The 27,882-nt window shown below is 41.9% G+C and overlaps 1 protein-coding gene across 6 annotated transcripts in view; it reads right to left on the reverse strand.

Annotated features, from left to right (window-relative positions):
* Nucleotides 1-27,882, reverse strand: part of FOXN3 (forkhead box N3) — a 135,470-nt gene that overhangs the window by 95,202 nt on the left and 12,386 nt on the right. For all 6 annotated transcript variants that reach the window (XM_027673267.1, XM_027673260.1, XM_027673275.1 and 3 more), the window contains one exon: nucleotides 10,897-11,033. In XM_027673267.1, the coding sequence (XP_027529068.1) occupies nucleotides 10,897-11,033 (137 nt within the window). The remainder of the gene's footprint in view (nucleotides 1-10,896; nucleotides 11,034-27,882) is intronic.

Here is a 27,882-nt window from a genome sequence, read left to right on the forward strand (position 1 = left end):
CACTTCAGACTAGTTGTCTCAAGCAATTCTCTTATCACTGTTCTCTGAATATTCGCTCTTTTGTAATGAAAATAGGTCACCTGCTCTAAAACAGTACATTTTGTTTCTAAGTGCAAGAGAAAGCTTCCCTGGCGGCCAGGCTGCATAAAAAGTACACTGCAGTATATACACATACCTGTGCACTGAAACCTCAAGAGGTTTGCACATTTATCACTAAAACCACACACAGACATAGGGGAAAAAAAGCTTCAGAGGCAAAATGGGGAATCTTATCCAAAGCGTAACAACATGAAAACAACAAAACTGGATGAAATCCACACCCTGTTTAGTCCAGGGTTTCCATGACATAGCGGCAGAGATGAATGTTTCACAGAAAGTGGATGAGCAACATAAAAAAAATCTGTGCTTGCTACTACAGCCCATGTGGACGTGAACTATTGGAGAGATTGATTTACACCTAAAAGTCTCACAAGGATTAGTATCCTCTTCAAGATGTATTTATATTAGGTGTGGACACAGTTTAACACAATTCCACCTTTTGGGGGACTACTGCTTAATGGTTATCCTCAGCATTCTCCTGTGGTACCATGCTCCACCAAGTAATTTATACCCTGCCTAACCTTCTCACCCCTATTTTTTTAACCAGTAGCCAAAAAAAAAAAAAAAGGCAAATGCTGCATTTTACAAAGTTTCACAATTCAGAAACAGAACAAATGCCATCAATCAGCACCTCACACATACAGACTGCACTTAGGGCCGACTGGAATGCTAAGAAAGCCAGCAAGAGTTTCTTGAAATCTATGTAAAACACAGCCCCCAAATTCTCATTTATCTTTAGCTGTACCAAAACTGCTTGACAGATTTTCTTTAAAAAACTGAGGGGTTCCCAAAATAAGGTCAAAACATCTGTGAAAAAATACAGTCCAGATAATCAAATATAACCTTCAGAGTTTCATCAGGGCTTTACCGAAAAAAAAATCCAAGAAGTGCAAGTGCTGAGCATTTCTGTTTTGAAAGGGGAACAATCATTTTATCAAGCCACTGTAACACTGGACACACTGGACAGGCAAAGAGACACATCTCACCTCCCGTCTTTCTACCTGGGGATGAACAAGTGAACATGTGAAAAACAGTCTGTGATGCCAGCCATAGAGGACTGTGTGGAGGATGGAAATTTCTCCACAAAGGACCCTACAGCTCCTCCAAAAATCAGGTTTTGTATAAGTAGTTTATTCTGATGAAACAACCAGCTTGATTTTTCCAAGTCAAAATTTCAAACACAAGTGTAAAAAAAGTTTCAATATTAAAAAAGACTCTGCGTGTTTTGTTCCAAAAATTCAGAGTGAGACATTTTAATACCATTTAAGCCTTTTCTTTTTTTATTCATTTGAACCATGGAAGTTCCTGTGAACGAAAACAAGTCTAACAAACCTACATGTTTTATTTCTACGAAACACAGTTCTATCAAAATAGGAGGAATATCACTTTTACATAGTAGGATCATACAGAGGGCAGATTCACACACATTAAAAACTGGATACAACAGATATCCATGTGTCATGGCAATGGAGTTATAAAAGCCAGAAAAAACATCGTCAGTAACCACAACCTGCATGTGACACCAGACCTGAGCTGAGGCTTTATGGTGTCAGAAGTTAAGTCATATCCGATGATGACAAAAATCACGATTCAAGCATTCAAACACTAACAAAAAAATTATGCCAAAAATTACTTTATTCAAACAAACAGCTTAAAAAACCTGAATTCCCCATGAAGCATACCAAACTGAAGAGAGAGTTACTACACTACCACCATACAGCATCCTGTATATATACACATCTATATGCTGGGATATTCTAAGTACCCCAGAAAAAGTGAATTGCCTAATAAATATTCAAAAAGACTAATCCACTGAAACTTGTTTCAAGCTTTTTATCTGAAAACACACTGTTACTAAAGAAATAGGACATCTGTGCTTAAAAAAAAAATAATTTACAGAAAGACTGATTGATACTTTGAGAAATACTGGGTCAGATATACAGGCAGAGATTATGGAGACACCTAGGAAATGCAATTACAATTTTCTTTTAACTATATGTATAAAATAATTGGAAACACTACTGGGGCAAGCCCTGCTCAGCATGCAGGTGCCCCCTATGACCGGAAGATAAGGAAATCAGAGGATTTTGTTCAGGTCAAAGACCAGCTGGTCAGTCTGCAAGGTCTGAAGGTCAGTCTACCTTCCCCTTAAGTTCAAGGTCTTCCAACTCTCTGCCGGCCAACCCAGAGCCCAGGCTGAAGGTTCACTATCCAGCTCAGTTTTGCACTTGTGATGGGTAATGCAAGACCAGAAGGGCCACCTCGATCACCTGGACCCACGTTGTTAGGATTTTCCACAGCCACATCGGGAGCAGCAACAAAACCTGTCCCTCTCACATTCTGCTTCCCACTAACGTCACGCAGAGAGAAGAGGAATTGATTCTCACTAGCCATGCTCATCTCCAAGGATATTTCTCTATGGACAATCAGCATTTTTATGGTCTATCTGTCACCTTCTGTTATGACCTGGGGAGAAGATGGGTCACCTGCAGTCAGTTCCTCCAACTCTTGGACTCTAGTGGACTGTCACAAGACAATGAGAAGCTGCCAAGCAAGTCTGCTTGGCCTCTTCCCTTCGCCAAAGCCTCTGAGCCTGTGGCAGAACTGATATTCTCAGTGGGATTTTGCATATGGAACAAATTGGTTACACAAATATTGGGAGTTTTGCATAAACTGCAACAGCTGCCAGTGTTAAAACATGTTCACTGGTACCTAATATATATTCAAATGCTAGGTGAAAGGATGAAAGGTCCATGCAGGTTTTTGTTTAAGATAGAGCTAAAATTCTTGGAAATAGTCAATGCACTTTACTGTTGTTTAAACAAATATTAAGCCAACCCTTACCTACCTTTGAAAGATTCTCAATTTATCAAAACAATTTTTATTCACAGAATGTTTATTACTATTAATATGACACTAGACACTGCTCTATGAATGTCAGTCTTACAACAGAACTAAAAATAAGGTGACCTTCCCTGTCAATCTTTCTTTATACAGGCACTAAAGCAAAGAAAGGTCCAATAGATAATAGAGCAGTGAATAAAATCTAGAAGAAAAAAAAAGAGAGTAATTAAAACTAAATTTAAAAATTTAACTTGAGTTCTGGAAATAAAAAAAACCTTTTCTTAATCCAACAGCAGTAAAATGTGACATACTATGATACTATTTGCAGCTTCCCAAGCTTCATGAGTTTGTTTTCAAACGCAAAAGTCAAATGATTTCCACTACGGTAATATTATATGATTAGCAAACACAATGTTCACGAAAGCCACCGTTCATCACACAAATCCTCGTTCCTGAGCCTTCATTTTCAACTACTAAAACTTGAGTGAACTGTTGTTAAACAATGCACAGGCTTCCCCACCCACACAACTGCTGCAGTTGTTACAGCGATGCAATGGTTATTAATGGGACGAAGGGTGAGAGATGGACTCACACTGCCAAGCAGCCAAAGGAGAGGTGCCCCCCAGGCTCTCTTTTTGCTACACCATGCGATGCACGCACTGCGCAACCTGTGCTCTCAACACACAGCACACACTCTGGGACAGAAAAGACAGATGAAGAGCTGCAGAAGACAGTCTCAGAAGAACAGCACTCACATGCTTCAAGTTTCTGAAGACAGCAACTAAGTCAATGAGGTCACTTGACAATTTTCACAGGGAAATACCCAGGGCTAGAGAAGGTTTTACAAAGTAACAAAAATTTCAAAACATATCCCTAGACTTTCCTTTTCCCATGGACTGAGTGGAAATATCTATGGTACCATTCCAAGTTATCTTTGGAATAAGGCTATATTTATCTACAGAAGGCACAGAGGAGGAGAAAAAGAGTCTAAGAAGCCAAGTAACTGGGAAGACTGTTCAACAAATGGAACTATGAAAAATAACAACATGAAGCAAAGACCTGGTGTTTGCCTGGCATCTAGAGAAACATGAAAGGCTAAGAATGTTGCTTTGAAGTATTTTATCAAAAGTCTACAAACGTGAAGACAAAACAAAGACTCAACCAAATCTTCATGTATTTGGGAAATGGGAAATGACATTTTTCTATTTAGTGGGTATGAATGAGAAAGAATTGAAAACATCTCAGCTGAGAAGGCTCAGAAGCATTTAACTAATTTTGAGAGGAATGGAGATGTGATTAGAGGGTTATCAGTATTTCCATCAGCCATTCCTGCCGAGCACAAGGATGCTGCAGAAAGGATGCATGAAACTGCTGTGTGAAAGAGATTATAGACTCAGACTTTCTGCTCTTCTTTTTCTGTCCAGGATCTGTAGCCACCTTTCCCAACTTATCTTTGTCCCCTACACCTCCCTCATATTATAAAGTACTAAAAATAAGCACCTTTTAAAAGCTAAGAGTCAATCTGTTTTGTTTTCTGAAACTATGCTCAATGGGATACTTCCTCTGTCATAGAAGTCTAATGGCTAGAGAGCTGATAAGAATATGTCAGAAACCAAGTCCTGGACTGGCAAATCCTCAAATATATATGCACTTATCAGTGCATTCACTCAAGCAAAAGTTCTTTTTTTCCTTTGCTATTTATACCTGGCACCAAACTGAACCAATATTCTCCAACTTGCCAGAAAACAGAAATAAAGCTGCATAATTCCAAAGTATAGATGCTCTTCAAATCAAGACATGCGATGGTGGCAGAGGGCACATTTTGGAAGAACTTGTGTTCTCTGAGACCTCTGAACTACAAAAATATCAAAACAAAAATTCCCCAAAGACTCCACCTTAACAGCACACCAAGAGAAGAAAACTCATTCTTACTCTGCCCAGGAAGTAAAATATCTAGGTCAATCTTGATAAAGTGGCTGTAACATGCACACAAATTACTCGTAGACTGCTCTATGGTCAGCTTCATTTCCTATTGAAAGCAAAAACAATAATACAGAATTAAATCTGTGTTTCCAGACTGTAAAGGACAACCAACTAATTCCTTTTCTAAGTTCTTTCTTGCAGTGAGACACCCTGCAGAGTCTTTCAGCCAACGGGTAAAGATCGTTTCACCAGCTTCACTAAATGGCCATAGAAGATAATTTCTGATCTCAACTTATAAAGTGTACAGATAGGAAGAATGCTTATAATTTGCCCAGTATGATAACCTAGAACTATTGACTGATGCAGGTTTAGCTTCAATAAACAACTGTGAAAGGTAGAAGCTTGAGACAGTAAAACCAAACCTGCAAATATTTGAAGCAGTTGTTCCAGCAACAGCAGTTTCCTCAGCAGCCAAGAGCTGCCCTCCGCGGGGAACACGTGTCTGTTTCACATCCCTGCAACATCTTCAGCGTTCCCCAACCTGAGGGGGCTGTATGCAAACCTAATCCCGACAGCATGTGGCAGTGACTGTTGGAGGAGGTTTTGCTGCAGCAGTGTGCAGGGGGCATGGGGGACCTGGGGTGGGGGTGCAGCGAGGGCCCCGCACAGGCACTGCCTGGGAGCTCCTGCCACAGGACTGCCCCTCACCCTCCTCACTGCACGTGGGAGGGCTCATACTGCTGAGATGGAAGCAGAAAGCCAGGACTGACAGTGCTAAGACTGTGTGTCTTCAATCTCAAAATAGGCAAAATGCAAATGTAAGTGTGCCCAGGCCACCTCTTTTGCCATTTACCACAGGGCTCACAGTGATGGCCATCACTTTCTCACAGTGATTTGTGAATCTTGGATTTTCAGGAATACAGCTTTAGCCACCAAGTTTCATGAATTTTTCATTGTGCCTCTATGAATAAATCTCAAAACCCTAACCCTAACCCTAATAATAAAGTCCACTTTTCTTAATCTCTGTCTCCAGAAAAAGAATATTTTTGTCAGAAAGAGATATTAAAAGACAAGACACTGGAGAAGTGAAGAATGTTGAAAGAGCTTATGGTATTTTTTTGGAACCCAGCAGCAGCAAAAAGAAATAGCGATAAGAGACACTAAATTTGATAAAACAGAAGCCACTTTAAATGTTTTAAATTCCAGGCTAGCAATGTTTCATAAGACATGTAGTCACTCACATACCTGCAGGCTCTCTGCGATCCATTGGCCCACCCCTGTACCTACACTTCAACAGGGGAAGGGGAATGGAAAACCAGACGACGAAGCCATGCACATTTAAATGAAATACTGTTCTGGGAAGTGACTACACAAGCAGCAGAAGTGGTTTTCTGCTGACTCCTTGTGGGGTCTGTTTCCCCCCCATCGCCAAGGCTGCAGGACTGGCCGGGAGACCAGCAGTGCAGCAGGATGGCTCTACAGCATCCACTCCACCAACCACCAGTAGATGCCACATACACCGACTGCCCTCCAAGAACCAAAACCATGCTGCAGGTGAGTTCTTGCTACACGTTTTCCCATCGGTTTCAGCCCTGCAAGGCTCAAGCCCTCTCTACAGAGGGCAGCCCAGCTGAAATGCAGTGATGCACGCCAAAGGAGGCATTTTTCTGATAGAAGTGCTCTGATGTGCACAGGTGGACTTCATGTCCGAAGTCAAGCACAAATCTAGTTCAGGACTATCTGGGGTCTCAATTCTTCCTGAAGCAGAACCAAGCTCACCTAAGGAGTTGTTCCAATGGGAAGGAGCAAACTAATGAGGAACTCAATGAAGCCTTTATGAACAGGTAGGCTGGGGGGGCAGCACACAAAAGAAACACTTCTTCAATTTCTATCTTGGGCATGTTAGCAATTGCATCAGTTATAGGGCAGATGTGTCAACATTTGCCACTGCTCTAACAAATTACAATTAACAGAAAACTCTGGAAAAAAATGAAAAGCCATGAAATGATTATCCACAAGTCTATAAAGGGATCTAGAATACTCCTGGGTGGTCATCCTAATCTTCAAATATTTTTTATCACTCAGTGAAACTAATAATTTCTGTTATTTTAGATTACATTTTCTGATACTTTTCAGCAGCAGAAAGAGAAACAGAATTGAGAAATAGGCCCATGTAATACAGCCAGAGAAAAATCCATTCCAAGATCCCCTCTAAGTGCTACTGGAAGAGAAAATCCAACCCACGCTTCAGTTACAGTCAGGAAACTGAAAATAAAACATATAAATGAAATATCGGGCACTGACTTGTATATTTACTTAACCAAGTTTGTGTCTACAAATATTTCAAGGTTGCTATTGCCAACACAATTGTAAATATTTAAAAAGAAACACATTAGACTAAAGTACTATTTTTGCGCACCAAGGAGAAAGGGTTTTTTTAATAACCATGTATATCACCGTTAGTTCACTCTCGAAATTTATCATAAATTGCGCTTCATGACATACACTTCAATCAGAAGAACCAGACAAAAATCCAAGGTTTTGTTTGTTTTTTGGCATGAGTGTTGTTTTTTAAGAATACACATCCAAACCAATTAAAATTAAATAATTCAATTTGCTATATTCTTCTTCTCTTCTTCCAGCTTACAGATAATCTTTGCCCTAAATTGCAGTAGCAATTCACACAAGTGAAGTCTGAAGTTCCTTCTCATGCACAAACACAGCAAGGCTGCCTTTTTCCCAGAAACTATGGTCTTCTATACACGGAACCCAATGCAATCCAGATATCCTGGTTGGAGTTATGTTTTATCTCAAATGATACTGGTATAAACTGACCCAGCCATCTAAACATGTGGGTTCACATCATAAAACTCTTTCATAAAAGGTCCACCCTTTTATGCTTATGCAAGAAGCTAAATTATCTGATGTAATTAACTCTGCTCAGAAAAGGAGAATTTGTGTGTTTGGTGATCATCTTGCCTGGGATATTTTTATAATGCATGCCTCCACTCTGTGCTCAATTCAACCCTAAGCTGCTTACGCAGATACTAAACAGAACACGTGATTCACTTGTGCATCTTTATTCTTTTAAAACATTTGATAAAGACAAGCAATAGGTCAATTTGCCCCCCTGGAATCGCAACAACTGACCCTTATAAATCTTGTAATTCCTCTAATTAATCCCATTCCTAGAGGCAGAAGTAATACTAGCAAATTATCTGATTCCAGATATATTTCATTAATATCAGGCGACAGTTTCTCTTAGTTGTGGGCTTCCGTTACGTAAGATGGATGGACAGCAAAACCCCTGCCATCCAAGGATTTTTTCTATATGTATTGTCCTCACCATCAGAAATATTTCCCTTGGAATTCGTTACTATGACAATTTATTGCTCTGGAGATCTGACTATGGTGGACTGGATTTACATTTTCTACTCTTACTGAAGTCTTTGTACACATGAGAAAGCAATCACACATCAGATTACTGGGGTTTTTTTCAAACGCACATGGAATGTTAAACTCCTTCTGAATATACTGGAAATATATTCAAAAAAATACCATGTAACTGCCAATTCAGACTTAATTCAAAATTCACTGATAGCCTAGACCAGCTTCATGTTGATATTTCACCAGACATTAGTACAAGAATGAATAAATAACTATTTTAGAATACTATGTGAAGACTGAGTTTTATTTAACAGTGGAAATGCTGAAAGGTAGTCAACTAAAAGTAACGGCAAATCCACAGTTTCTTCATACAAAAACCCGGCCTCCGTTGAAACACAATACCTGTGTTTAAAAGGTATTTACTCTTGCAGTCACGCAAGCTCTTTGTTTTATGATGCAGTCATTACAAGAAAGATTCCAAACCACTTGACAGCATAAGCAGTGTAGCAGTAGCTCTGACATTCCATGGTTTCCAAGGAGAGGAAGTTTCCCTTTCAGTTTTGGGACTTTTGCTAGCCCACTCCTTCTCCCTCGCTCAGAAGACAGCTTTGCCATTTGTCCAGCTACAAATGGGCATTGGTGAAAGCAGGCAGTCTTTCAAAACACTTTCTTAAATCCCAGGCTGTCCATCACCTTCCAGTACACCTCTCCCACTCATGAAAACAGGCCATGAGGTTCTGGACACCCAATCCACTGGAAGAGGGCAGCATGAGTTTTACCCAAGGTCTGCAACTCTGCAGGCATCCTTTGCCCCACAGAGCAAAGACAGAGTGGCAGCGGGCCAAGGCTGCACAGGATGAAGACAGAGCAGCGGGAACATGGCTGTGCAGGACACAGGGCAGCTGCACCACTATGGGCTCCCTGACATCCAGCCAGGGTGTCTCCAAGGGCTCATCCCTGCAAGCATTGCTCACAGCAGCGCTGCTGCATTGCTTCCTTCAACATAACCTGAAAAAGCTCCTGCCAGCAACATCTGCCAGCAGACTGCACAGTGGTTCTGGCAAATCCAGCCCATTGAATCAACAGTTGCTTCAACCATAAAAAAATGGGAGATCCTCTGGCTTTTACCTGCATGTGTTTGCTGGATTTTTTTGTTTGTGGGGATTAGAAGAGATCAAAATCCCTCCATTTCTATGTCAGATGTGCATTACACTTCTACTTGATATGGCAATCTCTCAATAAATCTGTATGAGCAATTAAAATACTCTTAAAAAGGCAGCAGTAACGATAAAGCAAGGCTCAGGGAACATGCTTTGTTCAAATGCACAAATTACGATTTTAATCCACTACTTCAATTATTTATCTGTCCTTCTGCAGAGCACAGTAGTGGGGGTACTTCCACAGGTGGTGCTAGGGACAGTGTTTCCCCAGTGGCCCATGGGACATGCAGGACAGCCGGGTCGCCGCTTCGGGACCCCCCAGCCCCGCCACCCCCGGTTTCAGACCAGAGGAACCCCCGGCAAGGCGGGGGATCCCCGCGACACAGCAGCCGGCTCCGGGTCCCCATTCCCAGCGCCGTGCCGGGATTACTCGTTACCGCGGCAACGGCGCGGCCGGGCCCCGGCGGCCTCGTGACGCGACAGCGCCGGCCCGGTCCGCGCGTTGCCGGGGAGATGCTCCGTCGCCACGGCGACCATCACGCCGCCCTGCCCGGCCGCTGCCCTGCCCGGCCGCCAGCCTCAAGGATAACGCGGAAAAAACAATAATTAAAACAAACAAACAAACAAAACCCCCCACACCTCAGACGCCACGAGAGCCGTCTGCGTCACCGCTCAGTCCCGGCGCTGCTGCGGGCCCTGCTGCAGCTGGCCCCCGACACCATCCCTATCCTGAGGGGAAGGTGCAACAACGGGCCACGAGCAGCATTCCTGTCCCGGCCGTGACACCCTGCCAACGCTTGGAAAAAGTGAAGCAAAGAATTTCCATATTAGCAGCGAGGAGAAAGCAGTTCTGCCAAAGCCCAGTGCTTGCCTTCTCACTTGGCGGATGGCAGTCATAGATTCTCTCTCTTTGAAAACGTTTGTCATGAAAGCCAGATCACAAAGTGCAAAACAAGGGGAAAAAACCCACCTCATGTCTGTTTCACTGAAGCAAGGCAGGGAATCCAGGCTGATTCCAAGAGCCAGCACTGGTGCCCATCACACAAGGGCTGGTCATGACATCTGGGTACAGGGCTCACCTGGACACCTCCCACCTGCATAAGCAACACCAGCCACGTACTTCTCTTGGGAGAAAAGAACAAGCCCATCTCCGCTGAGTGAGGGTACTGTGTTTTCAGAAAAGGGAAAAGTGGCCACTTCGGTGCCCTCCATTTGCTTATATGCACTTTAATTTCACGTATTCTTTGCCAAGCGGCTCTGTGGCTCTGGCAGGAAGACTGCAGGCTCTGCTGGGGGATCTCACTGATGCCAGGCAGGGACATGGCAGTATGGTGTCCTGGACATAAGGCCAGGTTGCTGCCAGCGCTCCTGGGCTTTCTTCACTAGCCCAGTTCCAAACTGCATCACTTAATTACATTGAACGTCTTACACACACCACACTGCATGAAAACATTTAGAGTCATAAAAAGCATCTAGTTCTTACCTTTGATATGCCTGAGGAGATGTGGGAGGTGTATTGAACACATGCGAATATGGGTGATAGGGTGTCTTTTTCAAAGCCTGAATAAGATTTTGTCTATATTCTGGGTCTATACACCACAAGGACCCCTTTCCAATACTCTGCAAAGAAAAAAGAATTAAAAAAAAGATCAAATATTTGATCTAATGGCACAGCCTTATTTATTTAGCAGTATTTGTCGGTAGAAGCAGTGGGTTTGGGTTTTTTGTCTGACAGAAGTGAACATAGTTTGCTTGCCAGAGATTATCGCTCCATTAATAATGTATTGTAACTGTATGATTTAAATCACACTTCTGAGGGGGGAAAAAGTAAGAATGAATGTTTGGCTGCTCTTTTCCCCCCTCTCTCTTGTTACTACTGAATATGATTTATTAATATCTGGCAATTTCCCCATCACCCCATACTGGAAAAATAAGAAGCTACAGTTTAACTGTTAAATGGAAACTTTGAAGAAAAGTATCTTCTTTTTGGAAGTGATTTTCTTTTCCTTTTGCTGTTATACTAACAAGAAACAAGGCTAAGGAGGAAGGGGTTAAACACCCCAGCAACTGTTTTAAAAATAAAAGGACTTTATCCTTCAACCCACAGGACATCAATGCCATTATACTACAAGAGGAAATTAATCATCTTTTCTCCCCTGAGGGGAAAAAAATACCCCAAAAACCCAAAACAAACCAACCAACCAAAAAAAAAAAAGCCCATAACCATTTAAGGGTGTTGTGAAATTGTGATTGGCTAAAACAACAGTAACTGTAGTTACCCTTTCTGGACACACAGAGCAACACAAGCGGTCAATCTGTCAGGCAAAGACTAAACTAAAATTCAGTATTTATTCTGCAGTTACAAGCATTGAAATTTCAGATCTTGTCTCAATCCCATCAGAGGTCAGGCTGAGAGGATATTTTGAATTGTTTTGTGTGAGTTCTCAAACACATGAAAACAACTTTCCCTCAGCTTCACTATGAAAGCACACAGAATGATAGCTCAGGAGGAACCTTGGTCTGCTTGAGCATAATAAAAAAAACCCACCAATCCTAATTGTTGACTGAACTCCACTGGCAGCTCTCAAGGCATTATGATAAGATTTTATGGTAAATGATGATGTTTTCTGGGACAGGTGGGGGAGGCTGCATTACCACCTCTTGCCACTTTTCAATCCAGGATCATCCCTTTTCTCAGCTCTAACTTCTATCAGTGGAACAAGGCTCTCAGTTCACATGTTAAAGAACAAACACACACAGACACACACACAAAATCACACCAGAAGTGGGATATAACTTTCTTAAGCCATAAGGAAGACCAAGAACAGACACTTGTTTCCTTCAAAAACTTACCATCTTTGCCCTACAACCTCCTAACTGCTCCTCTGCCTCACAAAACAGCTTTAGGATACACAGTGCATTGCAACATGCTAAGTGCTTACAGACCTCCTTCCAAGCTTACAAAGAGAGCAAATCTGCAAGAAATTCTCCACAAAAACAAATAAATGGAAGAGAAAAATCTTCCCCAATGCCACTGGATGGCTGTGTGGGTGCACCTAGGAAGTTCACAGCACCATGTGAAACTTGTCTCCAAAGAAAAGTAGAGGGGCTGGCACAACCCACAGGATCTGTAACAGCTTTCTTCCAGAAACAAGCATGGCTGTTGGAGGGGATGAAGAAACCATTCTCTGCATGCTGCTCTGGGGGAGCAGAAACTTGGGGCCAAGCCCCTTCAGGATGGCAGGGTTCAAGCCCATCTCCCCCGTTACTTCCCAGGGGTGCTCTACCACAAGGCCACAGAAGAGTCTAAGGGAAGACATCTTCCAGCTCTTGAAGTGAAGCAAGGCCCTTGCATAGCCAGAGATCCAGATTCAAAAGGCTAGAGAGAGACTCTTGGGCTCTCATCTCAGTAAAGCACTACAGCTGGTGACTGAAAGATCCATTGCTGGTGTCAGTGGTGGAAGCTGTGCACCACACATCTCAAACCAGTTTGCAAAAGAAGGTTGTTAGGCTTAGCCTTCTTAAATATGACACAATGAGCCAGACACTTGACACGATAAGCCTAGTAAGTGACTTTTTTAGGCAAAGGACAGAGTCAAAAATAGAATCCAAACCTCCCAAATTCCACTTCCATGCTCCATCCAAGAGCCAGACGAAGAACATAAAATTTCCTTTTAAGCAAGCAATGTGCAAAACTAGAAATGTTTTTTCAGGAGAAAACCTTCATTGGATTCCTTACTTCTTACAGCATGGGATAAGCTGGGGAAAAAAAAAAAGCTACACTTAAATACCATCTACCTTACTTGTACTTACTGGAACACAACATATTGTTTCCAAACTTCTCTGGTTTTTTATTTACTTCCAAGACAGACTTTTCATGTACCTGGAAGAGATTACTCCCCAAAACCATCAGAGTTAGTTTAAGCTGAGGGCCTTATAATATGATGTCACTACTGAAGAGTAACTTCAAAACCTTTCATTACAGTTAAGATAAATTTGTTTGGCTTGCCTGTATTCTTGCAAAAGCCAAAAATAATCTCACTGAAAAACTGTAACTCTCTCTCACAAAAAGTATTGAGAATAACTACACTCCATGTTAAAAAAAATCACTGGGAAGGCAGATTTGCTATATTTTCACTGCAACTGAGCTGACTTATAATATACCAGCAAAACCAAATGCAGTTTAAGGCAAAGCTCACCAACCATGCAAAGTTCTCTTTTAAGACACTTATTTTTGTTTTTCTACAATCATGTAAGAGAGCAGGAATAAAAAGAAAGCTTAAGGGTCATCCAGTTAAGAATCCTTCTTGACTGTTGGGAGGCATGAAGAGCTTCATTAGCTCTCTGTTTAGATTTGTCATTAGTCTTCCCATACACACAGCAATCACAGGAAAGGAAATCACTGGCGCTCAGACCCATCGGTTAGTGATTAATTTCCATCTTATGACACTTGGTGTGCTGCTTCACTACCTCCTTCATGCCAGAAGTCAAAAGTGACTCCAATCAAAAACCAGCAAGGAAGGGTCAAAAAAAAAAATAAATCCCTGGATTACATTTGTCTCCCAGGCAACAAGTGACTGAGGAGTGGATAACAGCCCCCTGATCATCTCAGCACTGGAGTGCTTTCAGACCTCCTGACAGGCTCCCAGGGCCAGGCACAGCCACCTCCCTCCTGCCAATCACAGGTTACAGCTTCTGCATTCATTCCTGGTTAAGGTTAATAAAAACAAGGGGAATGTTACTACAAGTCCCCTTCACATTGTCCAAGAGTAAACTACAGTTGCATGTAAACTATTTCAGAAGTGTTAATAGGGAGAGAGAACAACACAAACTTACCCCAGAGAAGTTTATGACTGAAAACTTTATTTTTAAAAAAATCCTTTTCTATTAGGAAATTGCTACTCCTTTTTATGTCACTTACTATATATGTAGATTGTGCCATAATATTGCGTACTAAATCCCAATTTATTAATACATTTGCTCTTTCTCATATATACAATTCTGATTGCCTCCCAGACATTAAAACCCACTCATTGCCATGAAAAGTTACATGGTACACTCAATGTTCAGTCAGTTTTTCTCCCAATGGACTGCATACAAAAATTTTTAAATCCTACTTTACACAATCTATTAGTATCTAAATAAAAATGTTTGGTCGTTTTTTAGTGGAATTGAAAAAAAGACTGAAATAATTAAAATGCTGCTTGTCAGCTCTTTCAGTTGTTACAGTTGGGAATAAAAGCATTACCCACTATTAAAACTCCTCATGATAAAGATTTTGCTTCCATATACCTCACAGCCTGGCCTTACGTATCAGATACCATCTGCCTGAAGCTCAAATAAAAAAATTATGCATTGAGCTCTTTCCAAGACCAATGGCTGGGAAAAAATACATAACCATCTATATAAAAATTCCAAATAATGTTTATTTGAGGAAATTTGTTCCCTGGTTATTTTAGCACAGACTTGAAATGTGTTAGGAATGCAGCTTTTTCCCCCAGATTTGTTCTTTTCATTGCCATAAAAACAGTCTGGCCAAAAGAAAGCTTTGGGAAGAGAGCAGATAGAGGAACCACAGAACATGTTGGCTCAGGGGGATGTTGGCAATTCCAAATTTTACCTTCTGAAGCTCTGGTAATACATTCACTTTGAATCCACACCAGGGAGGAGCAGCTCCGGGTGCCAATCTCTCTCACACCAGCAGCATCACCAAGATAGTCCCTAAGGGAACAGACCCCTAAAAAAAATTTCCCAGAAGGGATGTAGTGGGTGGAGGGGTCCTCACATCTCCTGCTGCTTCCCTGATCCTCGCTGCACTGTCTTCCTCCCTAATGTCTCACATGTCTGGCCTTTCTTCCACAAGCCCATTTCAAGTCATTTTCTTCAAAGAAAACTATTCTGCTCACACAATTTGATGTCATTTAAACTTATTAAGCTGGCTCACATGAAGGGTCTGATGAGCACCCAGAGCTGCTGCAAAGCAGGGGATGGATGTGGAGAGCCAGGGAGGGGAATGGAAGCTCTCCCCTTCTGCAGCAGGAGGTATGGTGACACCTCCACGCATCTCTTGGAACAGCACACTGAGAAAAGAAAAACAGGACTCTGGCTGGACACAAAGCAGCTTGTAACATGAACGGGAAAACCAGTATGACATAGAGCAGAAGTACAGGGGAGAGCTGAGGTGAGCTGGGCAGTAAGGCCGGCACACAGCCCTGAGAGAAAGGACAGGCCATGCACGTGAGACCAGAGACACCAAGATGCTGGGCACCAACACAGGGGTAGACTAGACTGGGAGGAGAGAAACCAAAACAAGACCCAAGAGTGATCCCACAGCTCTGCACAGGCACCTAGGTTATGCAGCAAGCTGAGAATTATTAAACATTACTTTGAGTTAAAGACCTTGCTACTCCAAACAACAGCTCTCCACTGAGTAGATCTGTCCTCTTACTTCTCCACTACCAAATGAGGAGGGAGATGAGTGGCCATGGCTAGGCTCTTCTCAACAAAACTATCAACAACATGAATCAGGCATATGGCAGCTACACAAGCTGAAATGGTAGAGATGTACACTATCTGAGAAATATGTCAAGCTGGATACAGGGATACTTCAGTAACCATAAAAGCAAACAGAAAAAGCAGAGATTTCCTATTATTCAAAAAAGGGCATTTCCAACTAGCATCTGCAGCCTCAAGCCATCAAATCTTGAAATCACATCGCTGTGACATCTGTCCCTGCCTAGCTTAGTGCAAGTTGCTGCAGTCATTAACACACAACCTGTGAATAACATTAAGGACATCTTCTGCAGTGATGAGGAACCTTACGGTGTCAGTATTCACCATTACATATCTAGTTTTCTCTCAAGGATGAAACCTACTATTGTTATAGGAGATGACCTCCTTGCAAGTAATAATGGAGAGATTACTGGGTATCAAAGGTTCTTACTCCAAAGAAATACTTATCCTGAGCTTATTGTGTCCAGTTACACTGCAACAGCAGGCTTGAAGTAAACCTTTCACACAGATTTGCCACCAAGCTAATCCATGGGAATGCCAAACAACTTCTACAGGTGTTCAAGTATTTTATGAGCACAGAAGTGTTTCTACAGGATCAAAAAGAATTGGAGGATAGAACTATCCATGTCACCACAAAATTTAAAACAACCATTTGACTAACTACAGCCAGGACCAGAACCTGAAAAAATAATTGTTTTAGAGCAGAAACACGTTTCTCAACTTCTACATCTGCACCACACCAAATGTAGCAGCACTAAGCCATCAGCCACCTCTTCACAGACTCTGTGTCACTGCTGACTGCTCACACCTGCACATGAAACCTCTGGGAGTGGTGAGAGCATGCCCAGGGCCGTCAGGCAGCAAGGACCCGCACAAGCGCTCAAGAGAACAAGGCACAATGGAAAACCCTACCCATGAAAAAGAACAGGGTATTTCACTAATCACCTGACACTGCAGTCACCCAGAAGACAGCAATTCTGGAAGCCTTGATTAAAACAGGTTTCTGGTTGGTTCCCAGGAAAAGCAAACTAACATCAAGAATTCCTTCTAAACACAAATTCCCCTTTTGTAACCTTCTAAAAAAATGTATTTAACAAGAAAAATGAGGCATTTTTGTGAGGAAACAGAGAAGCAAGAGGAAGGGAAGTAAAATACTTTCTGAGTTGCACCTCATGACCCCCTGCCTTCAGCTCTGAAATGCACTGAGAGGAACACAATAATCACTGCAAAATCCACCTCAAGAGAGAATGACTTGCTTAAATAACTTTTTGCACTATGCAGAGAACCCTGCCAAGTGACTTCAAAGCCATTCCACAATACAACATCAATTACATATCCTTCACCAAATGTGTCCCTACTCTTGAAGGTCTGCGAACATCGTGCAGACACTATGAGAAAAAAGTGCTTCATGATTACAAAATTCACAAAGGTTAGAAAATGCAAGCCTGCTGTGACCACTGATTCTGTGTTGATTCAGCACTGCGACAGCAAGGGCAGAGAGGTTTTTCAATATCCAAAGAGAACTTGTGCAACCAGGAACACTACCCAAAGGCCAGCTATGTGCCATTCACTTGCAGACAGTGATGACGAGAAGAGCGTGCCTTACCTTTTTCGTTCAACTACCTATCCCTCACATTAGTATCATGCTCCTCCAAATGGAGGGTATAACTGCTAAAATAGAACCAATTCAGAACTGTAGTTCCTTCATCTACATGCATCAGAATTAGCATACTAGTATCAAAACTTGGAAGTGATATTACATAATAAATTTTAAACTATTTGGCTGGCAAATGCTCACGAAGAGTTAAGATTAGATGCCAAAGTTGGTCTGCCAGTCTGTTTAAAATTGTTGGTTATCTTTACTCACTGGTATTTCAAGTTATTAAGAAAGACAATGTTGCTTGCTCTGCTCTCCTACATAGTTGGAAATAGTTTTTTGTGGGTAGTCACAGATAACAGGAAAACTTTATCCTGTTTACTTTGTACCTTGCATATGAGTTTGGTGGGTTCTCTAGAAATGAACAATGAAACAAATTAAGTAATTTGCAGAAAGACACAAAGCATTGAATCATCTGAGGTCAGCTAGTTTTTGTGGGGGTTTTTGTTTGGTTTTGGGTTGTTTTTTTTTTTTAATTAAGAAGTACAACTGCTAAGAAATTCTTGAAAAAAACAAAGCCACTGCCAATGATTCCTATTATTACAAAACACATTCCTCGGATTTACTGCAATCTCACATAAAAATTACAAATAACTATTCATGCAGTTTAAGGGTAGCTTTTCTTCATTCTCTTTTAACTTTTCTAGCACAGACCAGTAAAATTCTCTATGTCCAGCTTTAAGAATTGCACTATAGACCCTAACTATACTTTATGACAGTGACAACTGCATATTAAGCATTTAATTTTCATAAACCCTCGCAAAAAATCCTCCTGACCTATGAACTTAAGAGAATTAGAAATTTCCCCTGCTCTTCCAAGGAAGGTTTGGCAATGTTATGTGCCAGCTTGACACTAAGAGAAAACCAAAGTAATATCTGCATGCAGCATAACAAAACCTTCACATCCATTTCTCCTGAACATTTTCAACTTTTTTTTCAGTAAAGTAGCAGTCACAGCTCAGCTCAAACAACGAAGGTGAAAAAGAGTGAAGAGACTAGCTAAAACACAATTACATAACCATAAACATATGTTGATTTAATGCCTGAAATTAAAGGTTTGATGGGAAAGATTGGTGAAGTACAGTGTTCAACCCAAGTAAACCAGCTGCATCAAGAACCCACCAGCATTTCTCAAGAAAACAAAATGTTGGGGCTTTTTAAATCCTATTTGCTCCAAGTAAAAACATCCATTACTTCAAATCCAAGTCCAAGTCTCTGCTTTCACACTCACCTCTTGGTATTTTAGCTCACTTGCTCAGTGAGATACCCCAGACACCAACTCAGTCATCAACCTTTTAACCCCCTGGTTTGCCATTAGGAAAGTGGCCTGGTTCTTCCTCAAGTGGTGCAGCGGCATAAACCATCTCCATGTCTCTGCTCTCCTTTCAGTCACAAAATGGGGACTTCTTTCTGACTGGAGAGGTTGGGTGGGTAAGTTACTTCCCTGAGAACGGAAGTACAATTAGAGTGGAAAAAGACTACTTTGTCTCAAAATGAAATAAAACAAAAAGGAAGCCAAGCATACAAATAAACAGGAATAAAGAGGCTAGACCAGCACTGTGAAGTAACAGCTGAGAAAAGGGAAGGCTGTGATATTCCATAGTCAAAAAAACCCAACCTATTTCAGAGACAAGATGCAATGCAAGATCCTGCAACACGAGAAAGTGCTACCAAAATGCACACTGTCCAGTGGTCTTCTAATATTAAAGGAGTTCAAGTCTCACCAGCACAAGACATAACCAGAAATTTTCCTTGTACCTCTGGGCTAGTGTGTGCTATCAGAGTGAAGGGCCCTGCTCCCTGCAGGTGGGTGCCTTCAGAGGTTGCCCACCCCTGCCTCCCACCCAAACCTCCAGAGAGACCCCTGTAAATAGAGTCACAGGCACAGATCCTAAGGCCTTGTCTACCTGCCACAGGTAGAGCAAAGAAACAGTAGGCACAGGAGTGACTGTGTTCAGGTTTTACGCAAATGAAGACGTTTGTGGGCTTTTAAGCAATTTTTTACCCTAGCACTTCCCCTCATGAGTACAGAGAAGTCAGAAATGTCTTCTAGACACCCAGCAAGTCTGAGCTGCTACCAAAGACTAACAACCCAAAGCATGTCCCTAGAGTCCAGGCTCCTGATCCTGGCAAGGGGTGCTTCAACACTGGATCTGGAACAATTCTCTACCGTTATTTCAATCACAGTGACCATTGCCAGGTAACACCATGGACACAGCTAGTCCAGTGCTCCTCCAGCACAGCAGCACCTGTCCATTAGTACAGGTAAGCTCGCACAAAATGACTGCCTACAGCCAGCAGTGGATCTCATACCACATTAGCTTCCCACTGCTCTCATCATAAAACGATTTCTCCAAGAGGCTCAGGAGGTGTTGCATTATGTCACCCAACTCCAAGAGTCATACTTAGCTTATTAAATATCTCCTTGTTGAGTTTATATGCGAACCACCCTATAAAGCTATTAGGCTGCCACACAGAAATCCTGCAAGCAGCTGAAGAAAGCAGAATCATTAACTGCCCTTAAACAATGCCTGGCTCCTATATAAAGTAGGTGTTGTTTCATGCTAGTGCCTAGCAACCCCAGACATTCCCCAAAGCCTCCCCAGGCTAGGCAAAGTCCGGACGCTGAAGAAGACAGGCTGTGACACTGCAAGGAAGGAACAAAGTGCAAGATCAAACAGACACAGGGAGACTGGGCTGGGAAAGCAGGAGCACCCAGAAGACAAGCCTGTCAGCATGACGGGCCATCACAGGCACACTTGAGGGAGATTAGGCAGCAAGTAGCATTAATAATGCTCTTTCAGCCTATAGAATTTCTGTGTATACATGGAAAGTGTAATTATCCCTACTCTATTGAAAAGAAAATTGAGGAGATGCAGAAACAAAAGAATAAAAAAGAAGTCCTCAAGGTCACCAATAAAATCAAAGGCAAAAAGGAAAAAACCCCTGAGACTCCAGCCTATTTAGTAGGGCATGCTAATTTCGTATCAGAGGTGCACTCATTCAAATACTCACTGGTCATCTGATACTCTTCATATTATCTACATTATACAATTGGAAAAGACACAAATTGCCTTTTCTTATAAATATATAGTTACATCGGATATGGAAACCTAGGGACAATTTCAAAACACAACCCTTCACACAAGAGATATTAAAAAAATTATTCAACACTTATATCTGTGCTAAAGGTTTGCAGGTCATTTTTTGCCTATTGGTGTATTAATGATGAAATAAGCCAGTGGGTGAATTTCCAGGGGAAAGGGTTAACAGCTAGCAGAAATGGGTAGGAGGGAGTAAGTTGTACTAAATCCATTAGCAGTGACAAATAAAAACAGAAATAAGGAAGACCTGACAAAAGCTAATGGATTTGCACCATTTCCCCCATAACCATCTATTTAATATACGGGTTTTCCTTGCTTAGTATTTAATATTGGTTCGCACGATGAATTGAGGAGGAACACCAAGCACTTTGATAAATGGTTTGAGAGGCTCCTTGGATGTGGGGTTTCCAAGTATCCCTGGGCTCTTTACAGAAACAAAGCTGTGCTCCATCCCAAGCTCTGCTCAGCCTCCTCAACAGATCACTGTCACCTGCAGCAGGCATGGACTGAAGAATGACTATCCTCCTGCAACAGAGACCTCAGTCTTACTCCACATCCACAAACATACACATTATTCTGCTACTTACATATACATTCTACTCTGCCTGTGCACCATTTCTACACTATCATTTCTCTTTCTCTCTCTTCTTTCTTCTGAGTGAATGAAATCCCAGAAGGCAAAACAAAACACATGCTGCACACATCCTCCAAAATGAGGCAACTCTTGACTGCGTGTGAAGCCTTCATCTCACTCACACAGCCCAAATCACCACGAACTCAGCAGGCCAGGGCCTGGCTTCAGAAGCCTCAACAGTGCAAATGTCATAAGCCCAGACCTCATGGACTCAAAAAACCCTGGGACTTCACCACGATTTGGCATTTTTGCAAGCAGCTTACACCAATTCTCCTTGCACCCAAACACCAGGTACTACCACAAGGCTCTGGAGAAATGTCTCCTAAATTAGACAGTAAGATCAACGGCTCTGCAATGAAGACAAACCAGGGCAAGACCAGTTTAGCTCCAGGAGCAAACCAGCCTCCTGTGGGGAGGTCAAAACCCAGCTGCACCAGTAAGCACACTCCATCTTAAACAATGGACACCCTAGTGGGACTAGAACTGCAGTGCCTGTGGGAGAGGGCTTTCCTCACCTGGTGGGATTTGGCATCCTATTTTTATTGTAATCCAAACCAAGCAAGAAATTCCACCTGAGAGCCACACCACTGCAACCTACACATGGCCAGACAGAGAACAGCAACCCCTCACCAGGCCCATCTGCAGAGTAAGAGCACCACCACCTACGGCACTAACCTCTTCCTGAGTCTTCCGGAGAGCTGGCCACAAATGCCTTGCTGTGAGAGTCACAGCACCAAAGCCTTTCAGCATGGGGAGGCTCCGATCTCAAGATGGCAAGAAAATTACATACCCCGGCAGAGACACCCGCCTGTCTCCACTGATTGCCATGCTGCAGGGTGATAAAAGCACCCTCTCCCAATCCCAGTTGCACCTTTGGTCTCCTCTGGCAGCAGCTCTACAGCCCATCTGTGCACAAGTGCACAAAGCTTCTTCCCACACCAGCTGGAGACGGCTGGAGACAGCCAGGGCCACGGTATTACCACAAGTGCCAACAGGAGACACCGTGGTATGTGGGTTAAGTACAGTGTGTCCACCCTGGCAGCAAGCACAGTCCCTGGCCCTCCCTGCAGGTATATGGCATCAGCACCCACTGTGCCACAGCTGGGGAGCCTGCACCCAGCCCCAGGGGACAAGCATCCTATCACGGTCAAGGTCAGGGAAGGAGAAATGGCAGAAATTGTCCTTCTCAGCAGAAGGATGTGGAGGCAGGGGGTAAAAGAAAGGTACATTGTCAGTTCTCATCCAAGTCTGTAGCAGTAAACCTGCATTATATGGGAAAACTGTGGTTTAAGCATGTCTTAAAATGGCTTTTTTGTGGTCTCTGCTAACTCATGTTTCTTCTTCCCAAAATCCCCCACGGCCAGTTCTTATCTCTGTCTCAGGAATGTCCTGAGAAGATATCAAGAAGTCTTCTCATTGGTCTCTTGTTAACCCCTTCCTTATTTGGCTGTTCCCTGCCTGATTGGTGTTTTGTAAGACCCCTTACCTTACATGGTCCCTTTTGACCCTCCCAAGAGCTTTATAAACCCCTAACCACAATAAACTCGCTCTCTCACCTCCTCTCCACGTGCTGTGTGCTGTCTCTCTCCGGCTGCCATGGGAACACGTGGATGGGGGGAGGGGTGAGCACCTAACTCCTCCATGCGTCCAGGACCCTGAAGAAACCCCTGGAGCTGGAGTAACCCCTTCCCTATCCACCTCAAGCCTTCGGAAATGGAACCCCACAATGGGAGGAATGCACCCAGACAAGTCATCCTCAAGGTGGAGTAAGTTAAAAGGAACGGCAGAGGAACGTCTCATTGTGGGAGCCATTAATTCAGATGTACTCACATTTCCTCCCATTTTTACTTCAATTCTGCTGCAGAAGCACGGGCTTGTAAAAAGGGTAAGAAGATGAACTTGCTTAGCCTCAAAATTTAATTCACAGTAAACTTCATTAAAATTGTAAGAAGACTCCCTTTATTATTTTTCTCCACACAGCCATCTCAAAATTAGACTTGACAATTACAGGGGGGTTTGTCTTGGGGTTTTTAGGTGACTGTACTTTTACAAGCATGGCTACATGGGTTGCAACTAATAAACTGGTAAATGCAGCAGATGCCACAAAGTTTGGCATGAAGAACTCCTGCAGCATGAGCCACTCAATCAAGTGTATTTCAGAATGGATAATTAATACTGCATTTCAGCTTCCCTGAGCACCTCCACCAGTAAAACAGATTTGAAAGTGTGCAGATAGTTTATTAAACATGGCAAAGTGATTTCATTAGAAAAATAAGATGTGAACTCACTAGTGTTATGGACTTAAAGTAAAAGAGGAACATTTAAATCTACAGTTTTTCCAAGGAAGCTAGTAAGTCCCTTATCAAAACCTACAGTTTGGCAAGAATAGGATTCACAGGTTTATTCATGTTATTTCCTGGGCAGACTAGTTCTGCATTAGCACAGCATTAATCAAAGTCTAAATACTTAAGAATCCTGACTTAATATAGATTCTTCCTCTGTTTAAAGTCTACCTCATTTTTCCAGATGCCATTCCAAATCCCACAATGATTTTGCTATTTCATACAAACAGCAAAGGAAGAGCAGGTTTCCTCAAATTCACAGAAGAGAATCAAAAGGCATGTGATGGAGGCAGCAGCAGAGAGCCAGCCTGCAAACTCACTGAAACAGACCCAACAGAAATAGAAATGTCACTCTTCAGGGCACCCGTTCAGCTAAGCTGGTAGCAAACAGGATGTGAGCATCAGTCACTGTGTGCAGATAAGAGGTTATTCAGAATAGCAAGTTCAGGCACAGATTGGGTCTTTTACCTGGTAAGGAAAGAGTGGGAGGAAGGAGGGGGTAAAAAACAGCTTTCAACCCACACACCGCAGCCCTGCCTACTTGGGTTTTCCCTGGCTTCTTTTTAACTGAATTAATTCACAAGCAGTCATTTTTCTTTCTCAAGTGCCATATTCACAGGACGCCTCCATGAAATAGGAAGCCTGAGCATGCTTCAAGTGAACTGAAAGGAGAAATGACTGGCTCCATGGGAAAATGAGACACTGGACAACCCCAGCAGCACCAGCAGACCTGAGAAGAGGGACTGGCGCACTTGCTGAAAGACACACCATCTACAGAAGGGGAGGATTTATGCTTGGCTTGAACAGGAGAACAAGAAGAGAAACAGTTTGGAGCAGGGGAGGGGGAAAAGAGAAAATAATGCTGCTGGATGGAGTCTAGAAACCTCTGGAAATCAGAAAAGCTATATCAACTTCTACATGGGGTTAACTTGTCATCTTCACCCTCCCACTCCTCCGTGTTTACTAGCAAGCTATTACTCATTCTGATCATTGTATACAAAAAGGTTGCTGATCAATATTGCACTAGGGTGATTAGTGCTCAGTGATTAAACATCAGTGCATGAATTTATCTGACTTAACATGCCTGAAGTGGAAGGAAAAAGGGAGAAACAATTTCTGAGCAGACTCTAGTAATGAAAATTGACAACTTGCCCAAAATCAGATGATGATGATGTAAGGAGTTCAGAAGTAACAAGGAGGTAAAGATGTATGATATTCTCAGAAGAACAGAAAATTGTTTTTCTCCAAATTATTTATGATCAAATATGCCTTTGAATAGATGTACCATCTAAAGGAAAAGAAAATCTCATTTAAGGATGCCAAAGCAGGACTATTTTGATGACACGAGTGTCATGCAAACAGGCCTGCTGTGACCTGGGTCACTGCTCCAGGTCTCCTGTGATTTTTTTTGCTATCGGTTTCACACAGGAAGACTGCATATTTGACACACCAAAAATAGCACATGGTTTACGAATAAAAATCCTGCTTCAAAAAAGGGTTGCAACTTTTTTCTTTTTCAAAATGCAAATGCACTTTCAGTACAGTGCAACAATGACTGAAAGCACTTGCCCCTGTGTTCCTCAGACAGACATTTATGATCGGTTCCATTTATAGATGATGCAAGTAAGAAAAAAAGAGAACTAAGAGGGGGAAAACCCCCCCACAAAAATAGCAATTGGAAATGAATACCTGAATGTGAAAAGCAACCAGAAATAACATGCAAACGCCCTTACAGAGAAAAATGCATAGCTAGAAAATGAGGTCCAAACTGCTGAAGGCCCTATTCAAAGGCTGAGCAAAAAGGAAGGGACCCTTTATAATTGACTCCATTCATCCCATCAATGCTAAAACACTTTGGCAGCAGTCATCTTACCTTTTAGAGCTGCATAATGTACCAAAACCGGCTGAAAAACAGTAACCAGCCCTTGACCATGCTGGTAGTGTAAAACCCCACTATCGCTTGCCCCACAAGAGGAAGCCAGTTATACCAGCTCCAAAGCACCACCCCATAGAAAAGGGCTGGCTGCTCCAAAGGGTCCTTCTCTCTGCACAGTCACACCCAGTGACCACGAATGCTGACATCTGCACTGTACAGAGGAGGATTTCTGTAATTACTGTGTTTTTCTTGCAAAAGACTCTCCTAGGCAATACTAAACACACCAGTACCAAAAGAGTTTGAAAGAAACCTGCCAGATTACACCTTTATCTCAGTCTCCAGAATCTGGCTTTCATATTGCCGATTCACAGCATTTTTAGCATGTTGGTATTTTACATGTTTCTGTTAGAAAGTCATGAGATAGTGCAAAATCATGGGGGGGGGGAGCCCAAACCAAAATTTTTCTAGCTGTCTTCGCTTCTATAAAAGAGCCTCTAAAAGATCATAAAGGCTCTAAAATAAGGCGCACATCCCCTCCGTATTATTTTAAATGACGACCTGATTTAAAGCCAATTTCATAACTTTTAAGACACAAATCTCTATATAAATAGCCTCTCACACCACTCTTATCACATCCATTATTACACAAACACACCCTTAGATGCTAACAGTACTTGGTCTAACTTAAAACCCATGGGACACTAACAGCTGCATGTGGTGTGGACTGAAAAGCCATTTAACCAACAGGAATCAACAGATAGTCAAAACAGGAAAAATGCAAGAGTTTACTGAAAAAGCAAATTCTTCCCCTTTTTATTGCATGTCTAAATTAAAGATTCAGAGTGACAATCCAACAACAAGCTTGCAAACCCTGTTTTATGAATAGCAAGGGGAATAAATCTAAGCTGATGTGACACACAAGTAGATAATTCTACCATAATTAAGACACGGACTCTTGTCCCTTCAGCTCAAGCCCAGACAAATGCATTTTTGGCATATTAGACTCTACTGGAGAGTGAGTGCAATTCAAATGCTTGGTGAAAGAGCAGAGGGTAATTAGCAAAAGATCATAAGCATATTTACTTTGAAACTAAAATAAGGCAAGTATTTTAGCTAGTGGGGAGAAGACATTTTCCTGTATTTTTTCCTAGTCAGCAGAAAAACAGGATGAAAAAGCAAAATCTTTCCTACATTTTCATTGCTACAAATTAAAATCAAAGCTTTCTAAATTAAAATAATTTTTTTTTCTAACAAGAATGACAGAAAACCTTGCCTCTTAATGGAAAGGGTCATAATTACATTTCTGCTTTTCCAAATTCAAAATCACTCAGCTCTAAAAACCAACAGCAAATGACATATCAAAGCAGACTTGCTAAGCCAAGAACAAGGAACTTTATTCCTCTGAACAAATGCAGCACTATCCAAAAGGAAGTTTTAGCAAAATCTGAAACAACAAATAATTAGTCAAAGTGGGTGTTTTACTAAATTTTAAATGCTAGTTTGTTTTGGAGAAAACAAGAGAGACGATTCAGATTAGTCAAGACTTTTAATTGAGAGTGATCTGTTTAAACTAATTGGTAACCATTTGTGGCAACAGAAGATGTCTGTCCCAAGGAAATTTTGCAGGTAGGTACCACTATGACATCATCTTGTTTTCCTAGCACAAAGACATAAGCAGACAGAAAGCTCTATGTGACAACCCAATTTTTGCTTCTATTTTACCTTAAAAGTGTTTGGATGATCCAAAAACAATGCAACTAGGCCATGCTTTTAATATAAAGATATATTTGTATATCCACACACATATATACAGATAGATTAAAAAAAAATGAATTTAAGCAGAAAAGGGAGGTACAGCCTGAACAATAAAATTGCATTTGCCTCAATAGCTGGGAGCTAGCACCGGACTGAGTCTCCTGTGCAATTTGTCTCTATGACAGCTGCCTTCCTCTTTCTCTGCCATGCAGGCAGAACTCTAGAAAGTATTAGAAATCAATATAAAATTGTAAAAACCAAATCTACGCTCTTTTACAAAAGCAAGGTCTGTATATTTAACCCTAAGCATTGAAGGGAAAAACCTTCCTCTGTATAGAGGAAGAATAAGTGAGAGAAAATGCAAAGAAACTAGTGCAACGGGTAATTATATAACAATAAATGCATTACGTTAATTGCCAACACAGGAAAAAAAGTTTTGGACAAGTTATCTGACTGCTTCAAAACAAAACATGCAACACTACAAGTGCCAGCAATTGTCTAATTCCCAGCCATCTCAGTCACATCCTGACTCTTCAACTTCCCAGCTCTCCCAACTGAAGACTGAAAACCAGCACTTCCTGTGCACAC

Source organism: Neopelma chrysocephalum, unplaced genomic scaffold (assembly GCF_003984885.1).
Source record: "Neopelma chrysocephalum unplaced genomic scaffold, ASM398488v2 Primary Assembly neopelma1_24, whole genome shotgun sequence".
NCBI lineage: Eukaryota > Metazoa > Chordata > Aves > Passeriformes > Pipridae > Neopelma > Neopelma chrysocephalum.